This window comes from Rattus norvegicus, chromosome X (assembly GCF_036323735.1).
Source record: "Rattus norvegicus strain BN/NHsdMcwi chromosome X, GRCr8, whole genome shotgun sequence".
Classification (NCBI taxonomy): Eukaryota; Metazoa; Chordata; class Mammalia; order Rodentia; family Muridae; genus Rattus; species Rattus norvegicus.
Genome location: NC_086039.1, coordinates 41,596,323 through 41,617,768, shown reverse-complemented (window position 1 = coordinate 41,617,768; position 21,446 = coordinate 41,596,323). Strand labels below are relative to the sequence as shown.

The window sequence follows — 21,446 nt, the reverse complement described above, 5'->3', positions numbered from 1 at the left end:
TGAGACCTTACCAAAAAAAAAAAAATTGCAGGCTTATTGGTCACTGCAAGCAATTCTTAAGCTCAGTGAGATGAACTATGGATAGGATTTGAAGACCAGTGTGATTTGATATAACTATAAACAGAGCAGTCCAGAGGAAATGAGGGCAGAAACAGAAAGATCAGTGAGAAAGTTCTTCCTGTCATCCAGTTAGGAGACAGGTGGTCACAAGAGCAAGGAGGGCGAATCTTGCAATTTCTTTCCTGTGTTCACCAATTTAGAATCTTGTGGCTATTTATGCCACAAGATTAGATGTGATCACTAGAGGAGTGAGCAAAGATGGAGAACAGGGACAAACATAACAGGAATCAGGACTAGGCCCTAAGGCTCAGTCATCATGGAGAGGTAGAGGATTACATGTGTACAGCAGTTGGAGGAAAACCAAAGAGTTTAACTGGAGCAGTCAGCACTCCCCACAAGACATCACACCATCAACCTGAATTTGATATCTGCCCTTCTCATGAATGCTTTTTACTACAAATGGACATGACTGTAAACAACCTATAGGATTATTCTGTATAATTTTCAACTTTATTAATGTAGTACCATAGTCCATATATTTTCTCAAGTTTCTGATTGGGTGTACAACCTAATTATTATGGAAACCTATGTTTGTAGGTGTCATAATAGACTATCTAACTTGCACTTTTGTGTGCTATTCCTTTGGATGAATTTGCCACATTCGCTTATTTCCATGCACAGGCACACATAAGCTATTTCCCTTCCCTGCTATCAATATTCTGCCACATGAATTCTCACATGGGCTTCTTTTTGCCTTGCTTTGTGTTCTGTGGGGAAAGTTTCTCAGTAGTATTCAGTAGAAACAATTGGAAATTGAAAGTTTTATTAAAACCAGTTTCTGAGCCCCACATCTGGTTTTGTATATCAGCTATAGCCCGAGAAGTTGCACTTCTAACAAGTTCCCCCATGGTGTATTTTTGCTGATGGCCCAAAGATGACACTATAAATCAAAATCCTCGGCTAGATCGAGCATGCAGATGATGCTCACAGATATGCAGGCATGTCTCTGGCTTTCCTATATATTGCCAACTTCCCTTGCAATGTGAGTGGCCTAAGTTATGTTTCTACCAGTGGCAGGATCTTTAATACCAATGCTGGATGCTGCCAGATTTTTTATATTATAACTATACTGAACCTTGACAATTTTAAAAATTAATCACAGCATTTGTTCTATAATCCTGTAATAGATAACTTTACCAAAAGCAACTTTGTGGTGGGGTAATGTTTGATTTACATTTACCATAGTCCATCATTGAGGAAAGGCAAGGCAGGAACTTGAAGGTCAGTCTGCTTGACTTTCCACACAAGATTACTTCTGACAGAGGAACTCACTTCACAGCTAATGAGGTCTAGAAGGAACCATGGAAGATGCTGTTTCCTACCAGACATGAAGGCTCCAAGACTATTTTCTTGTGGTGTTCAAGACCACCTGCCTACGAATGATGCTGCCCAAAGTGGGCTAGTCTGAGCTCTCTGTCTCTCTCTGTCTCTGTCGCTCTGTCTCCCTGTGTGTGTCTCCCTTGTCCCTCTCTGTGCCTATCTGTCTGTCTGACTGTCTGTCTGTCCTTCCTTCTCTCTGTATTTCTCTCTCTCCCTCACTATCTTTCATATACATATGTAATTCCTCAGTGGGGGACTATCCTCTCAGATGACTCGAAGCTGTAAGCTGACATTTAAACCTAACCATGGCAGCATATATAGCCAACATACAGAGATAAACATACTACAGACAATTTATCCTAGAGTTAATCAAAACACATTCAAGCTTCTTTTTTCATAAAATTGCCCCCAGCTAACTGTCATTTTTCCCATCAATGCTAGGACAGTGTGTAGAAGATAATCAAGATGGTTATGATAAAAAATGTATTCCTTTTCATGGAAAACTTCACTGTGGTTATGTTTACTGTAGTTTTAATAGCCAATGTAACATAAAATTCTTCTTATGCAGTAATAAGTAGAAAGAAAGCGAAAGTTCCTTACATTAAAAACACTAAAGAAATTGAAAAAAAACACTAGGAGATGGAAAGATTTGAAATTAATATTGTGAAGATGGCCAATCTACCAAAAGCAAACTACAGGATCAATGCAATGCTCCTCCATGGTCTGGTACTCACGTATCTGGTTGGTAGATGCACTGTAAAAGGCATTGACCGTTGTTGGGTTTGTAAACCACCTGCAGAAAGAGACAAATGCCAGAGGGAAGCCATCATTATCCAGATAGGAAAACAGTAACCATAAAATAACATGGATATTGGCACAAGGGAAAATTATTGCCTCATTTAGGGCTCCAACTCTGTTGAATGAATGAACAATCTTATCAGAATGTAAGCACAGTTTGGCAAGACTATATTATCAGGGCTGGAGAGATGGCTCAGTGATTAAACATACTGACTGCTCTTCCAGAGGTCCTGAGTTCAATTCCCAGAACACACATGGTAATTAGTTAACAATCATCTATGACTCTAGTTCCAGGGAATCTATGGTGCACAGACATACATCCAGGTAAAACACCTATACATATAAAATAAAAATAAACATAACTTAACAAAAGAATCTTAGCATGCCTAGCTTTTCATTAACAACAATAAACAAATAAAAAATCAACATGAGTGCATCTGAAAAACCTTAACAAGAAGTTCTATAATCAGAGGTGCTCCCTCTGAAGATGGAAACACAGCAGAAAGCTTATGTTTGCCAGGTTCTGTTCACATGATCCAGCTACCTCTCTAGCATACATTAGTCCTGACCTGTCCACAAAGCCATTTTAGACTGATAATAACACAGATCCATTTAAAGGTAGATGAATAATATAACACCATGCTACTAGAGTGTGCAACTGCTCCAGCAAAAAGTTTACTGATTTAAGTTGCAAATGCCTGAACTATCTCTATAAACAACTGAGTTTTATTGGATTGGTCACCAATCTTTTCTGGAGTTTTAGCTGAAAAGTGAAGGTACTGGACTGCCAGGATGACTCATCAGATAAAGTGTTTCCATGCAATTCTGGTGAATCCCTTACAACCCACAGTAGGAGAAAACCCACTTCTGCATCACAGAATGTGCACATGTGTACAAGTAATGATTGATGAAATTCAATATAATTGTTGAATTAAATAATAAAAAAGGGATGCACCATCCCACACCATGCTGGGTACCAGCAGGCCTCTGGGCACTAGCAGGCCACATAGCACCAGCCGGGTATTCTTATCTCTGCTGGGTCTCTGACCCTCTGCTCTAAAATCTCTCCACCTGACTCAGTAAGTTCCCATGGCAGGTCACTACCATGCCAGCCCCACACAGCAAATTCTGTGTCTGGCTTGGGTGCCTTGCCACTTGGGTGCCACTTTCTCTGGAACTCAGTTGAGTCACCGCATGAAGGAAAACACCACACAATCTTAATTTAAAATCCACAGGTAACTCAATCACTGGACGCAACTACTAACATCCTAATTAGTAAGCCATACTAGATTAAATGATCTGGTTGTGGATCCTAGCGGATCTGCCATCTAACCGGGGGCCTCTAGTTCATTACATCTTCTACCCCAAAATCTCTCTCCGTTCAAAAAGCCACAGGTCTCTTTTTCCCTCCTCTCTTTCCTGCTCCGACCAGGAAGTCCCGCCTACTCCTCACCCAATGATTGGTCCCCTGAAATCTTTATTCATTAGAGGAAGATCCTTGCCACATATAATAATCAATAAGTATAATTTTTATTCATGAAATGACAATTCTTTTGAGGTGGGATATTGTTTTGATTAACTGTGATTCAACTTATGGTTTGCCATCATCAGACCAGTTTCAAATGTTTATCTCTAAAAATCACTCTTGGTCCACGGGCTATGTGATAGGTACCACATGATATCAATCCTAGTCACCACTTTTTATGATTAAACTCAATGTCTTTTAAGCTAAATTGCTAAAATTAAACTTAAAAAGTATGAGTGTTTAGCTTAGTGGTACAACATATCCTTAGCATTCATGAGGCTCTGGATTCAAATCCCAAGATGAAAAAAAAGATGTGCATAATTGCATAAATCCATTTTCAAAACAATTATTTTATTATTCGATATCTAATAGAAATGTCAGAGTAATAAATTAATGTATATCAGGCTAACATAAAACTGGTAGGAACCCAACTCTTGATTGTTATTGGTCCATTCACAGCTTCTCCTTACTTGTGGAAAACCTATGAATATACCATCCTATCATTGGGACTATTAGCTGGCAGTCACTTAGCATTTTACCTTGTTCTTAGCACTTTATCATTAGCTCATCTAGAGATGAAGACAAAGTCTGGCCTTTCAAATTTCAAAGTAGTTCTATTAGGCTTTGCATTATTCTAGAGGCAATTGCAAGAATCAAGACAGTACCTTGGCTTTTGTCAAATCAAGGTAAGTGCTTCAATTAGACACTGATATTTATCAAAACATTCCCTACTTTGTTGAGAAAACAAGTAGAGGAGAGAGTATCTTTTGTTGACCCCAACTTTCTATCTGTAGTGAGTAGCCTAATACCTGAGATCCTGCCATTATACAGCAAAAAGAACTTTCAGATGTAATTAAGGTTAAGACTCTGAAAAGACAGAGCTTATCCTAGATTATCCAGGTAGACTGATCTAATCACATGTACCCTTAAGGGCAGGCAACTTTTTTAAGCTAGAATCAAATAGATGCAACAGAGGACTAGAGGTCAGAAAAGATGCTTGCAGATGGGAACTCAGATTGAAAGGGTGAAAAGGAAATCACAGAGTGCTACTGGCTCTTAGATGAAGAGGCCAATATTCAAAGAAGTCAGAAATTCAGACATGTAACCACAGGAAATGAGTTAGACCATAGTATGCGTGCATACGTGTGTGTGTGCATGTGTGTGTGTGCATGTGTGTGTGTGTGTGTGCATGTGCATGTGAGCATGCGCACGCAGATAATTGTAATAATGCACATTCCTACAGACTGTCCCTTCTCATCGGTTCTCACTCTCTGCCTGTTCATGAAAAAGTAAACTTTCATGAGTGACAACCATGCAGTAACACATTCTAACTACTGATAGACAAAGGCACAAAAAACAAAGAGATAAATAAGCGCCAGCTGGGGGCCATTACAGCGAGACTTCTAAAGCTTCAGCAAGAATTGATAAAAACATCCTACCTCACATATATAACCTTCTCAGTCCTGACCCTTATCCACCCCTCAGAGATGCTATTTATTCTTGGGTCCATTTGGAACCTTAAGAGTCTCTGGAGCTGATGCTAAGTATCTGCACCAGCAGGTCCTATCAGTTATTGATGCTTTTGTTTCTTCTGTTTGTTTAGGAATGATGCCAATACATCTGTGAAATACTTTGTACATCTCCTTTATTATATCCAAGTTTGTTATATATTTAGTTTTACTATTCTCAGATGCAAACTTTTAATATCTGTTTACAAAATAGTTTATTCTTCCCTCATTAAGATATGAAATCTAAATTCCTTTCCTCTTCATAATGGACTAATCCTGCTGACTCATTGCTAAAGAAAAAGATGAAATGAATCTGGGAAGGAGCTGGTAGAGTACTTGAAGAAAACACTGGCTACTATCCATACCTCTGCATAGACTGGCCATGATAGCACAGACTTATAATCCTAGCACTTAGAAAGTAGACCCCGGGGGAGAAACCTCAACTACATATCAAGTTTGATGTCAGGCTGAAATACATGAGACCATGTCTCAAATTTTTTTTTAAAGAGTAATACAGTTTTTTTAAACAGTTTGGATTTTCCAAGGGCAATACACTGATGCACAAAAGAACAGCCTCTCTCCTTTCTTCCCTCCCCTCTCTCAAGAAACCTGCTATTTAAGATTTTTGATCAACCAGCATTCTGTTAAATTCCACATACAGATAGGCCATACATAGGTGTTCTAATCAATTAGCACCAATTAGTAGGAAATGTATCAATGAGTACGGAAAGGACCAACATAAGAGAAGGGGCCCAGTCTCTATCTCACTACAACTAAATGAAAGACCTGAGCAAGAACCCCAGACCTAAGTCTACTGACCATGCCTAGAATCAGAATATGTACAAGTTAAATAATTATCATTGTTTTCAGCCCCTAATTTTGGGGATGGTTTGATATGCAAAAGCAAATAAGTAGAATGTGGAAAAGTTGACTCTGTACAGATTAAGACCTACCTAACAGTTTGAATTTTCCCAGAAAACAGTTTTATTTGCCAATATGATGGGTCTTAAAAAAAATAAGTTAGAATTCCTTAAAGACAAGGCAGGAAACACTAATTCTTTCAATTGTTCACACTTGTCAAAGTGGCCCATTTCTTAAATGGTGGGGCCCTGAAGGCATTCTAGATGGCAGCACTTTACCTCCTAGGATGATTTATGGGCTAAGACAATTGTCCAAATAGCAGGTTCTGAGCAGGAGATCATTAAATCTATTGTTAAATATACATTTATGTTAATAAACAAAAATACCATTCAAATACTTTAGATTCTTCCTACTATGTCTGTGGGGTGCTCCTGCAGTCTGTATTGATGGAAGAAAACAATAGATAATGGAGAAGAGAGAAGTCGTATAAAAACTTTAAATCTCAATCAATATGGGACAGAGGTATAGTTAAAAGGAATGTAATACCAAAATGCACTGATCTGAAATGTGCTGGTATTCTAATTTCCTTTTACTATCTAGCCCAATAGATACAATCGGGCTAAAACTTCACATTTTATTTATCAACTCTAGTAGTCCAGGGAATATGAAAATAATAAAAAACTGAATATATGATACTTCCTTACCAATACCCTGCGATATTAGTCACATTCAGTGATATAAATAATGCTTTTGCAAACAAAAACTCTGAGCAAGACTATAATTTGCATATATGTTTAATATGGCTTTTGCAAATTTTTAGAAGTTAGAGAATAGAACCCAGACATGTTTTGTCACAGTAGAATGAGAGTGAGATAATAAGGAAGCTGGCTTAGAATCACTTCTGTCAAATAAGAAGATCCTGAGGGAAAGAAATTACTTCTGACTCAAGCCAAGCAGTAAAGAAAATCCAGTATTTTTTTAAGCAAACTGATGAAGTGACAATTCTGAGAACCAGTCCCTAAATATGTACCTTAAGGGATGATCACCCAATTAATTTCATTCTTACTGATATTTCCCATTGCCTTAGAAACTTCTTAATGCATATTAGTGCAGCTAAAATGGATTCTATGAGAAAAAAAAGATGATAAAGGATATTTATCTCCCAGCCCCACAAAGAAGTAAAATGTTATTCTGGGCCTTTTGGGAATGATAGTCATGATATGCTTTTAAAGTAAACTAGGACAGAGGAGCTACTCCAGCATCCTCCACAGTTGATTAACTCATGAATTTTCAGACGTAAAAGATGTCAATTAAAGTCCATGGGTTTCATGAAGGTAAAATTCCATACAATGCTTGAAATACACTACACAGATATTTCCTAAAAATTTTTTTGAGTCGTCACTTTGCCATGGAAAGAAGACCTTAAACTTTTTCAGAGAAATATTCTTTTCTCTGAAATAGACACATACATTGATGAAGTAAGGATTACAAGTACTACATTTATTTTTAATGTTAAAAGATGTTTGTCAAACACTGATCAATTTAATACATTTGTGAAGTAGATACAGACAGCACTGTGTATCTACAGCTTAGGGGAAAATGTATCTGTACTTGACACACATCTTATTATTCCCCAAATGATAAAGAGTACCAACAGTCTCAAGCATTTTAATCTGTGGTCTTGTTAGAGGAAGTAATAGTACTAGGGGGACAACTTTGGGATTCCATAAAACTCACACTACTTCAAGTTAGCTCTCCCTGCTTCCTGTTTTAGATGTAACCTCTTGCCTCTTGTCTGTTGTGTGGTAGCATACACTCGGAACAGTAGGCCATGCACCTCACCTACGTGGCACATTAGACCTGTCTCTGGTGGTAATGGGTGCAGGTGAGCTGGCCCAATGTTCTAAGGGCTGAAGAGCTGACCCTGCCCCCTGTGGGCAGCAGCATTGGGTAGGCTAGCCAAGGCAGTGCTGGTGGTGCAGACCCAGGTGAGCTGACAGGCTGATCAATTCAGTTTCAAGGCTTAAAGTTGGCCCACCCTAACACCTACCACATCTATGATATGCTGGAGCTTATAAAAGGACCAGTGCTAAATATCATAAGCTGTAGAATGTCCATGACACAGGCAACAGCATATCTGAGAGGAGTTCCTGAAAGGATTCAGTATAGATGGTGTGGCAGAAGCCAGAGGCCTCAAATCAGACCAATGAATTACTGCAATATACATCTGCACATAAAGATGTGTAGACAATCTATTGATTGCCATATTGTCTTATTGAATGTATCCTTTGCTTACAGAAGCTTTGCCTTTTTATGAGGTCCCATTTGTCTATTGTTGGTTTTAGAGCTTAAGCCACTGGTGTTCTGTTCAGGAAATTTTCCCCTGTGCCCAAGTGTTCAAGGTTCTTCCCAACATTTTCTTCTATTAGATTCAGTGTTTGTTTTTATGTGGAGGTCCTTCATCCACTTGGACTTGAGCTTTGTACAAGAAAATAAGAATGGATTGATTTCAGATTCTGCATGGGCCCAGAGCAAACCCTGTGCCATAGCCCTGTGTACCCAGATCCCCCTGGGAGAGAGCTGGTCTCCCAGTAGTGATAACACACAGATTTACAAGAGGGTCAAGCCACTGTCAGAGACAGAAAGACCAACTAACACCAGAAATAAGCAGATGGCGAGTGGCAATGGCAAGAAATTTAGCAACAGAAACCAAGGCCACTTGGTATCTTCAAAACACAGTTCTCCCACCATAGCAATTCCTGGATACCCCAACACACCAGAAAAGCAAGATTTTGATTTAAAATCACAATATATGATGCTATTAGAGGATTTTAAGAAAGACAAAAATAACTCCCTTAAAGAAATACAGGACCCAATCACAGAAAAACACACATGGTATGCACTCATTGTTAAGTGGACATTAGCCCAAATGCTTGAATTATCCTAGATGTACAGAACACATGAAACTCAAGAAGGATGACCAAAATGTGAATGCTTCACTCCTTCTTTAAAAGGGGAACAAGAAAACCCTTGGCAGGGAATAGGGAGGCAAAGTTTAGAACAGAGGCAGAAGGAACACCCATTCAGAGCCTGCCCCACATGTGGCCCATACATATACAGCCACCAAACTAGATAAGATGGATGAAGCAAAGAAGTGCAGGCTGACAGGAACCGGATGTGGATCTCTCCTGAGAGACACAGCCAAAATACAGCAAATACATAGGCAAATGCCATCATTAAACCACTGAACTGAGAATGGGACCCCCTTTAAAGAATCTTACAGAGGACTGAAAGAGCTTGAAGGGGCTTGAGACCTCATATGAACAACAATGCCAAGCAACCAGAGCTTCCAGGGACTAAGCCACTACCCAAAGACTATACATGGACTGACCTTGGGCTCCAACCTCATAGGTAGCAATGAATAACCTAGTGAGAGCACCAGTGGAAGGGGAAGCCCTTGGTCCTGCCAAGACTGAACCCCCAGTGAACGTGACTGTTGAGGGGAGGGTGGTAATGGGGGAGGATGGGGAGGGGAACACTCATATAGAAGGAGAGGGGGAGGGTCTAGGGGGATGTTGGCCCGAAAACCGGGAAGGGGAATAACAATCGAAATGTAAATAAGAAATACTCAAGTTAATAAAGATAAAAAAAAAAGACAGACTAGGCAGATGTTTGTGGGAAGCACAAACTTATATCTGTTCAGAAAGGAATTCCCTGGGGATAAATTCACCCTCCTGTTTATGTTCAAAACAAGTTATAGATCCTCTGAGACTGCATCTTACCTTTTATTCTAAAGCCCATCAAAAAATGAAATATCAGTTATGATTGATGTTTCCCTTCCTCTTCTCAGTACCTTGGTGTTTTGGGATAGCAGATGAGTATTTCTTTTAAATTTCAAGTAAAAAACAAAAAGATAAATATAAACCATGGTATCTGCTGGAGAGTATAAGATTCTGAGTTTTGTGGGTGATTTCATGATGAGGTGAAACAATGAAGCCACTTGTTGTGACCTGTTTATAATTCACATGTATGAAGGACAGCAAATACTAGGGTTTTGTGGATGAGTGTTGTTTATGAAATTCCCCTTCTTTTCACATTCTCCATGCAATATGGTTTTAGAAGTTTGCTGAGTAGACGATATTATCTAGAACGAATCCAGAATGATTTTGTAATTTCTTTTGACCAATATATAACAAACCAGGAATTGTGTCTCTTCAATGAATGTGGTCAGGATAGGCTAGTAAAGGCCTGCACATGTATGGCCAACTACCAGTTAGTGGTTTGTTTTTGTTATATCATAATATTTTAAAAAAGAATGTAAATATATAAAAGGTAAAATAAAAAAGAAGGAATGATCCATTATAAAGAAAAAGCAAGCACCAAAAAAAAAATACCCAAGTTAATAAAGATGAAAAAGAAATACAGGACAACACAGGTAAACAAGTAGAAGCCCTTAAAGAGGAAAGACAAAAAAAAACATACTGAAATAGGTGAAAAAATAAAATAGGTGAAGTAATAAAACAAAATGATCCAGAATCTAAAAATGGAAATAGAAACAATAAGGAAATCACAAATAGAGACAAACTTAAATTAGAAAACCTAGGAAAGATATCAGGAGTCATAGAATCAAGCCAACAGAATACAAGAAATAGAAGAGAGAATCTCAGGAGTAGAAGATACCAGAGAAAACATTAACACAACAGTCAAAGAAAATGAAAAATGCAAAAAGATCCTAGCCCAAAACATCCACAAAATCCAGGACAAAATGAGAAGATCAAACCTAAGGATAAAAGGTATAGAAGAAAGCAAAGATTCCAAAAATTAAAGGGCCAGTAAATATCTTCAACAAAATCATAGAAGAAAACTTTCCTAACCTAAAGAAAGAGATGCCCATAAACATACAAGAAGCCTACAGAACTCCAAATAGATTGGACCATAATAGAAATTCCTCCTGTCACATAATAGTCAAAACACCAAATGCACAAAACAAAGAAGGAATATTAAAAGCAGTAAAGGAAAAAGGTCAAGTGACATATAAATGCAGACCTATCAGAATTACACCAGACTTCACACCAGAGACTATGAAAGCCAGAAGATCCTGGGCAGATGTCATACAGACCCTAAGAGAACACAAATGACAGCCCAGGCTACTATATCCAGTAAAATCCTCAATTAACATAAATGGAGAAACCAAGATATTCCATCACAAAACCAAATTTACACAATATCTTTCCACAAATCCAGCCCTACAAAGGATAAAGATGGAAAACTCCAACACAAGGAGAGAAACTAAACCCTAGTAAAAGCAAAAACATAATCTAATTTCAACTAACCCAAAGAAAGATAGACACATAAACTTAATTGCACCTCTAACAACAAAATTAAGAAGAAACAGCATTTTACTGCATATAGGAAACACACTTCAGTGACAAAGACAGACACTAACTCAAAGTAAAAGGTTGGAAAACAATTTTCAAAGCCAATGGTCCCAAAATAGAAGCTGCAGTAGCCATTCTAATATCGAATAAAATCAACTTTCAACCAAAAGTTATCAAAAAAGATAAGGAAGGACACTTCATATTCATCAAAGGAAAAAATTGACCAAGATGAACTCTCAATTCTGAATATCTATGCTCCAAATGCAAGGGCACCTATATTCATAAAAGAATCCTTACTAAAACTGAAAGTACACATTGTACCTCACATAATAATAGTGGAAGACTTCAACACCCCACTCTCAGCAATAGACAGATCATGGAAACAAAACAGAGACACAGAGAAACTAACAGAAGTTATGAAGCAAATGAATTTAACAGATATCTATAGAACATTTCATGCTAAAACAAAAGAATATACCTCCTTCTAAGCACCTCATGGAAACTTCTCCAAAATTGACCATATAATCAGTCACAAAACAGGCCTCAACAGAAACAAGAAGACTGAAAGAATCCCATGCATCCTGTCAGATCACCATGGACTAAGATCATCATCATACTGGTCTTCAATAACAACAAAAACAACAGAAAGCCCACATGTACATGGAAGCTGAACAAACCTCTACTCAATGATAACTTGGTCAAGGAAGAAATAAATAAAGAAATTAAAGACTTTTTAAATTTAATGAAAATGAAGGTACATCATACCCAAACTTATGGGACACAATGAAAGCAATGCTAAGAGGAAAACTCATAACTCTGAGTGCCTCCAAAAAGAAACTAGAGAGGATATATTAGCAGTTTGAGAGCAAACCTAAATGCTCTAGAACAAAAAGAAGCAAATACACCCAAGAGGAGTAGAAGGCAGGAAATAATCAAACTCAGAGCTGAAGTCAACCAAGAAGAAACAAAAAGAAGTATACAAAGAATCAACAAAACCAGGAGCTGTTTGTATGAGAAAATCAACATGATCAATAAACCCTTGGCCAGATTAACCAGAGGGCACTAAGAGAGTATCTAACTAACAAAATCAGAAATGAAAAGGGAGACAGACATAACAACAGAATCTGAGGAAGTTCAAAAAAATCATCAGATCCTACTACAAAAGCCTATACTTAACAACACTGGAAAATCTGGATGAAATGGACAATTTTCTAGACAGATACCAGGTACCAAAATTAAATCAGGAACAGATAAACCATCTATACACTCCCATAACTCCGAAAGAAATGGGAGCAGTCATTAAAATCCCCCAACCAAATAAGTCCAGGACCAGATGGGTTTAGTGCAGAATTCTATCAGACCTTCAGAGAAGACCTCATACCAATACTGTACTAACTATTCCACAAAACAGAAATATAAGGAGCACTACCCAATTCCTTCTATGAAGTCACAATTACACTTATACCTAAACCACAAAAAGACACAACAAAGAAAGAGAACTTCAGACTAATTTCCCTTATGAATATCAATGCAAAAATACTCAATAATATTGTCACAAACCGAATCCAAGAACACATCAAAACGATCATCCATCATGATCAAGTAGGCTTCAACCCAGGTATGCAGGGATGGTTCGATATATAGAAACCCATCAACATAATCCACTATATAAATAAACTTAAAAAATGATCATCTCCTTAGACAAAGAGAAAGCATTTGACAAAATTCAAAACCCCTTCATTTTAAAAGTCTTGGAAAGATCAGGAATTCAAGGCCCATACCTTTTACATAGTAAAAGCAATATAACAGCAAACCAGTAGCTAACATTAAACTAAATCGAGAGAAGCTTGAAGCAATCCCTATAAAATCAGGGAATAGACAAGGCTGTCCACTTTCTCCCTACTTATTCAATATAGTACTTGAAGTCCTAGCCAGAGCAATGAGAGAACAAAAGGAGGTCAAAGGATACAAATTGGGAAGGAAGAAGTCAAAATATCACTATTTGCAGATGATATTGTAGTATACTTAAGCGACCCCAAAAATTCCACCAGAGAAATTCTTTTTTTTTTTGGTTCTTTTTTTTTTTAATTTAGAGAATACTTTATTAGTTTTTGTAATCAAACCCACGTATATAAGACCTTACATATTTTTTTTATTTTTTTTTATTAACTTGAGTATTTCTTATATACATTTCGAGTGTTATTCCCTTTCCCGGTTTCCGGGCAAACATCCCCCTCCCCCCTCCCCTTCCTTATGGGTGTTCCCTTCCCAACCCTCCCCCCATTGCCGCCCTCCCCCCATAGACTAGTTCACTGGGGGTTCAGTCTTAGCAGGACCCAGGGCTTCCCCTTCCACTGGTGCTCTTACTAGGATATTCATTGCTACCTATGGGGTCAGAGTCCAGGGTCAGTCCATGTATAGTCTTTAGGTAGTGGCTTAGTCCCTGGAAGCTCTGGTTGCTTGGCATTGTTGTACTTTTGGGGTCTCGAGCCCCTTCAAGCTCTTCCAGTTCTTTCTCTGATTCCTTCAATAGGGGACCTATTCTCAGTTCAGTGGTTTGCTGCTGGCATTCGCCTCTATATTTGCTGTATTCTGGCTGTGTCTCTCAGGAGCGATCTACATCCGGCTCCTGTCGGTCTGCACTTCTTTGCTTCATCCATCTTGTCTAATTGGGTGGCTGTATATGTATGGGCCACATGTGGGGCAGGCTCTGAATGGGTGTTCCTTCAGTCTCTGTTTTAATCTTTGCCTCTCCCTTCTCTGCCAAGGGTATTCTTTTTCCTCATTTAAAGAAGGAGTGAAGCATTCACATTTTGATCATCTGTCTTGAGTTTCGTTTGTTCTAGGGATCTAGGGTAATTCAAGCATTTGGGCTAATAGCCACTTATCAATGAGTGCATACCATGTATGTCTTTCTGTGATTGGGTTAGCTCACTCAGGATGATATTTTCCAGTTCCAACCATTTGCCTACGAATTTCATAAACTCGTTGTTTTTGATAGCTGAGTAATATTCCATTGTGTAGATGTACCACATTTTCTGTATCCATTCCTCTGTTGAAGGGCATCTGGGTTCTTTCCAGCTTCTGGCTATTATAAATAAGGCTGCGATGAACATAGTGGAGCACGTGTCTCTTTTATATGTTGAGGCATCTTTTGGGTATATGCCCAAGAGAGGTATAGCTGGATCCTCAGGCAGTTCAATGTCCAATTTTCTGAGGAACCTCCAGACTGATTTCCAGAATGGTTTTACCAGTCTGCAATCCCACCAACAATGGAGGAGTGTTCCTCTTTCTCCACATCCTCGCCAGCATCTGCTGTCACCTGAGTTTTTGATCTTAGCCAATCGCACTGGTGTGAGGTGAAATCTCAGGGTTGTTTTGATTTGCATTTCCCTTATGACTAAAGATGTTGAACATTTCTTTAGGTGTTTCTCAGCCATTCGGCATTCCTCAGCTGTGAATTCTTTGTTTAGCTCTGAACCCCATTTTCTAATAGGGTTATTTGTTTCCCTGCGGTCTAACTTCTTGAGTTCTTTGTATATTTTGGATATAAGGCCTCTATCTGTTGTAGGATTGGTAAAGATCTTTTCCCAATCTGTTGGTTGCCGTTTTGTCCTAACCACAGTGTCCTTTGCCTTACAGAAGCTTTGCAGTTTTATGAGATCCCATTTGTCGATTCTTGATCTTAGAGCATACGCCATTGGTGTTTTGTTCAGGAAATTTTTTCCAGTGCCCATGTGTTCCAGATGCTTCCCTAGTTTTTCTTCTATTAGTTTGAGTGTGTCTGGTTTGATGTGGAGGTCCTTGATCCACTTGGACTTAAGCTTTGTACAGGGTGATAGGCATGGATCGATCTGCATTCTTCTACATGTTGCCCTCCAGTTGAACCAGCACCATTTGCTGAAAATGCTATCTTTTTTCCATTAGATGGTTTTGGCTCCTTTGTCAAAAATCAAGTGACCATAGGTGTGTGGGTTCATTTCTGTGTCTTCAATTCTATTCCATTGGTCTATCTGTCTGTCTCTGTACCAATACCATGCAGTTTTTATCACTATTGCTCTGTAATACTGCTTGAGTTCAGGGATAGTGATTCCCCCTGAAGTCCTTTTATTGTTGAGGATAGCTTTAGCTATCCTGGGTTTTTTGTTATTCCAGATGAATTTGCAAATTGTTCTGTCTAACTCTTTGAAGAATTGGATTGGTATTTTGATTGGGATTGCATTGAATCTGTAGATCGCTTTTGGTAAAATGGCCATTTTTACTATATTAATCCTGCCAATCCATGAGCATGGGAGATCTTTCCATCTTCTGAGGTCTTCTTCAATTTCTTTCCTCAGTGTCTTGAAGTTCTTATTGTACAGATCTTTTACTTGCTTGGTTAAAGTCACACCGAGGTACTTTATATTATTTGGGTCTATTATGAAGGGTGTCGTTTCCCTAATTTCTTTCTCGGCTTGTTTCTCTTTTGTATAGAGGAAGGCAACTGATTTATTTGAGTTAATTTTATACCCAGCCACTTTGCTGAAGTTCCACCAGAGAAATTCTTAACATGATAAACAACTTCAGGAAAGTGGCTGGATATAAAATTAACACAAACAAATCAGTAGCCTTCCTCTACTCAAAGTATAAACAGGATAAGAAAGAAAAAAGGGAAATGACACCCTTCATAAATAGTCCCAAATAATATAAAATACCTCAGCATTACTTTAACCAAGTAAATGAAAGGTCTGTATGACAAGAAATTCAAATATCTGAAGAAAGAAATTGAAGAAGATCTCAGAAGTTGGAAAGACCTCCCCTGCTCATGGATTGGCAGGATCACTATTGGAAAAATGGCCATCTTACTAAGCCACTACCCAAAGACTATACATGGACTGACCCTGGGCTCCAACCACATAGGTAGCAATGAATAGCCTAGTAAGAGCACCATGGGAAGGGGAAGCCCTGGGTCCTGCCAAGACTGAACACCTAGTGAACGGGATTGTTGGGGGGAGTGCAGTAATGAGGGGAGGATGGGGAGGGGAAGCCCATATAGAAGGGGAGAGGGAAAGTTTAGGGGGATGTTGGCTGGGAAACCGGGAAGGGGAATAATAATTGAAATGTAAATAAGAAATACTCAAGTTAATAAAGATAAAAAATGGCCATCTTACCAAAAGCAATCTACAGATTCAATGTAAGCCCCACTGAAATTCCAACTAAATTCTTCATAGAGTTAGAGAGAACAATTTGAAAATTCATTTGAAATCACAAAAAAAAAAAAAAACAAAAAATCCAGGATATCGAAAACTATCCTCAACAATAAAAGGACTTCTGGGGAAATCACCATCCCTGACCTCCAGCAGTATTACATAGCAATAGTCGTAAAAACTGTATGGTATTTATACAGAAACAAGCAGGTAGATCAGTGGAATAGAATTGAAGACCCAGAAATGAACCCACGCACCTATGGTCCATTGATCTTTGACAAAGGAACTAAAACCATCCAATGGAAAAAAAAGGTAGCATTTTCAACAAATGGTGCTGGTTCAACTGGAGGTCAGCATGTAGAAGAAAGCAAATTGATCCATTCTTACTGCCCTATACAAAGCTCAAGTCTGAGTGGATCAAGGATCTCCACATGAAACAAGATACATTCAAATTAATAGTAGAAAAATGTGGGGGAAAGCCTTGAACACATGGACATTGGGGAAAATTTCCTGAACAGAACACCAATGGCTTATGTTCTAAGATCAAAAATAGACAAATGGGACTTCATAAAATGACATCGCTTCATTAAGGCAAAGGACACTGTCCTTAGGACAAAGCAGCAACCAACAAATTGGGAAAAGATCTTTACCAATCTGATAGAGGGCTAATATCCAATACACACCAAGAACTCAAGAAGTTAGACTCCAGAAAATCAAAAAGCCCTATTACAAAATGGGGTGCATAGCTAAACAAAGAATTCTCAACCTAGGAATATGGAATGGTGGAGACACACCTAAAGAAATGTTCAATATCCTTAGTCATCAGGGAAATACAAATCTAAACAACCCTGGGAATCTACCTCACATCAGTCAGAATGACTAAGACTAAAAAACTCAGGTGAAAACCGATGCTGGAGAGGATGTGGAGAAAGAGGAACACTTCTCCATTGTTGGTGGGATTGCAAGCTGGTACAACCACTCTGGAAATCAGTCTGTCAGCTCCTCAGAAAATTGGACATACTGAGGGCCCACCTGTACCACTCCTGGAAATTTATCCAAAAGATGCTCCAACATATAACAAGGACACATGCTCCACTCTGTTCATAGCAGTCTTATTTATAATAGCCAGAAGCTGGAAAGAACCCAGATGTCCTTCAACAGAGGAATGGATAGAGAAAATGTGGCATATCGACATAATGGAATACTACTCAGCTATCAAAAACAAGTTCATGAAATTCATAGGCAAATGGATTGAACTAGAAAATATCATCCTGAGTGAGGTAACCCAATCACAGAAAAACACACATGGTATGCACTCACTGATAAGTGGATATTAGCCCACAAGCTCAGGTTACCCAAGATACAATCCACGAAGTTCAAGAAGAAGGATGACCAAAGTGAGGATGCCTCAGTCCTTCTTAGAAGGGGGAACAAAAATATTCATAGGAGGAAATATGGAGACAAAATTTGGAGCAGTGACTGAAGGAAAGGCCATCCACAGACTGCCCCACCTGGGGATCCAGCCCATATACATACATCAGTCAAACCCAGACAATATTGCTGATGCCAAGACACACATGCTGACAGAAGCCTGATAAAGCTGTCTCCTGGGAGGCTCTGCCAGAACATGGCAAATACAGAGGCGAATGCTTGCAACAAACCATTGAACTGAGAACAGGTCCTCAATGGAGGAGTTAGAGAAAGGATTGAAGGAGCTGAAGGGGTTTACGGCACCATAAGAAGAACACCACCTACTAACCAGAGCTCTCAGGGACTAAACCACCATCCAAAAAGTACACATGGACAGAACCATGGCTCCAGCTGCATATGTAACAGAGGATGGCCTTATTTGGCACCAATAGGTGGAGAATCTCTTGGTCCTGCCAAGGCTCGATGCCCCAGTGTACGGGAATGTCAGGGCAGGGAGGTGGGAAGGGGTGGGTGGGTGCATGAGAGAACACCCTCATAGAAGGAGGGGTATGGGGATGGGACATGGGGGTTATGGATTACAAAACTGGGAACGAGTTTAACATTTGAAATGTAAATAAAAATATCTAATATAAAAAAGAAGGCTTAAAAAGAAGACTGGATTGATTTGCATTCTTCTATATGCTAACCACCAGTTGAACCCACCAGTTGAACCCACCAGTTGAACCAGGACTATTTATGGATGCTTCAGTCCTTCTTAGAAGGGGGGAAATACTCACAGAAGGAAATATAGAGACAAAATGTAGAGCATAGACTGAAGGAAAGGCTATCCCAAGACTGCCCAACCTGGGGATCCATCCCATATACAGACACCAAATCCAGATAATATTGCTGATGCCAACAATTACATGCTGACAGGAGCCTGATTTAGCTATCTCCTGAGAGGCTCTGCCAGAGCATGACAAATACAGAGGCAGATGCTCACAGTCAACCATTGGACTGAGAACAGGTCCTCAATGAAGGAGTTAGAGAAAGGACTGAAGGAGCTAAAGGAGTTTGCAACCCCATAGGAAAAACAATATCAATCAACAAACGCCCAACCCTCAACCACCATGACCTCGCAGGGATTAAACCACCAACCGAAGAGTACACTCAGAACAGCCCATGGCTCCAGCCACATATGTAGAGGAGAATGGCCTTGTCAGGCATCAATGAGAGAAGAACTTCTTGGTCCTGACAAGTCTTGATGCCCCAGTGTAGGGTTATGCCAGGGCGGAGAGGCGAAAATGAATGGGTAGGTGGGGGATCACCCTCATAGAGGCAGGGAGGCAGGATGCGTAAGAGGGTTTCTGGAGGTGAACCAGGAAAGGGGATAAATTTGAAATGTAAATAAAGAAAGTATCCAATAAAAGAAAAAAAGAAAAGAAAAAGAACCATCAGTAAAATAGGTTTAGAAAAAAAAAAGATGTGTAGACAAAAGTATATACTGTGTGACACACTAGAGCTTCTATCGCAATATTATTGTTGTTATGTCTTATTTCCTTTTCTTTTGGGGAAGTTTTCAAGGGTTAAGAGCAGATACAAAGAAGCAAGGGAGATGAGTGAGAATGGGGTGTATAATGTGAAATCCACAAAGAATCAATGATGTTTTTTTAAAAAAAAGATGTGCCTTCTTTAAAAGGGGAACAAGAATACACTTGGCAGGGAATAGAGAGGCAAAGATTAAAACAGACACAGAAGGAACACCCATTCAGAGCCTGCCCCACATGTGGCCCATACATATACAGCCATCCAATTAGACAAGATGGATGAAGCAAAGAAGTGCAGGCCAACAGGAGCCGGATGTAGATCGCTCCTGAGAGACACAGCCAGAATACAGCAAATACAGAGGCGAATGCCAGCAGCAAACCACTGAACTGAGAATAGGACCCCCGTTGACGGAATCAAAAAAAGAACTGGAAGAGCTCGAAGGGGCTCAAGACCCCATATGAACAACAATGCCAAGCAACCAGAGCTTCCAGGGACTAAGCCACTACCCAAAGACTATACATGGACTGACCCTGGACTCTGACCTCATAGGAAGCAATGAATATCCTAGTAAGAGCACCAGTGGAAGGGGAAGCCCTGGGTCCTGCTAAGACTGAACCCCCAGTGAACTAGATTATTGGGGGGAGGGAGGCAATGGGGGGAAGATGGGGAGGGGAACACCCATAAGCAAGGGGAGGGGGAGGGATTAGGGGGATGTTTGCCCGGAAACCGGGAAAGGGAATAACACTTGAAATGTAAATAAGAAATACTCGAGATCTTCCTGGTTGCGGCCACCGAGGAGAGCTCATAAGCAACACCCCATGAGAAAACCTGAGCCTCGGGACCACAGTTAAGACCAACTTTTCTGCTGCAAGCGACCTGCCTGGTGAACTCAAGACACAGGCCCACAGGAACAGCTGAAGACCTGTAGATAGGAAAAACTACACGCCCGAAAGCAGAACACTCTGTTCACATAACTGGCTGAAAGAAAACAGGAAAACAGGTCTACAGCACTCCTGACACACAGGCTTATAGGACAGTCTAGCCACTGTCAGAAATAGCAGAACAAAGTAACACTAGAGATAATCTGATGGCGGGAGGCAAGCGCAGGAACCCAAGCAACAGAAACCAAGACTACATGGCACCATCAGAGCCCAATTCTCCCACCAAAATAAACATGGAATATCCAAACACAACAGAAAAGCAAGATCTAGTTTCAAAATCATATTTGATCATGATGCTGGAGGACTTCAAGAAAGACGTGAAGAACTCCCTTAGGGAAACACAGGAAAACATTAATAAACAAGTAGAAGCCTACAGAGAGGAATCGCAAAAATCCCTGAAAGAATTCCAGGAAAACACAATAAAACATTTGAAGGAATTAAAAAAGGAAATAGAAGCAATCAAGAAAGAACACATGGAAACAACCCTGGATACAGAAAACCAAAAGAAGACACAAGTAGCTGTAGATACGAGCTTCACCAACAGAATACAAGAGATGGAAGAGAGAATCTCAGGAGAAGAAGATTCCATAGAAATCATCGACTCAGAAACCAGAAGAGACTACTCTCTGTACATACATCTCGGACGCCAGAGGAAAACACCAAAGGCCATCTGGAACCCTGGTGCACTGAAGCTCCCGGAAGGGGCGGCACAGGTCTTCCTGGTTGCTGCCGCCGCAGAGAGCCCGTGGGCAGCACCCCGCGAGCAAACTTGAGCCTCGGGACCACAGGTAAGACCAACTTGTCTGTTGCAAGAAAGCTGCCTGGTGAAATCGGGACACACAGAGGCAGAA

General features: G+C 39.7%; 1 protein-coding gene across 2 annotated transcripts in view; it reads right to left on the bottom strand.

The window, feature by feature from the left end:
* Phex (phosphate regulating endopeptidase X-linked) overlaps positions 1–21,446 on the bottom strand; it is a 248,666-nt gene that overhangs the window by 53,458 nt on the left and 173,762 nt on the right. For both annotated transcript variants that reach the window (XM_039099503.2, NM_013004.2), the window contains one exon: positions 2,175–2,233. In XM_039099503.2, coding sequence (XP_038955431.1) covers positions 2,175–2,233 — 59 coding nt within the window. The remainder of the gene's footprint in view (positions 1–2,174; positions 2,234–21,446) is intronic.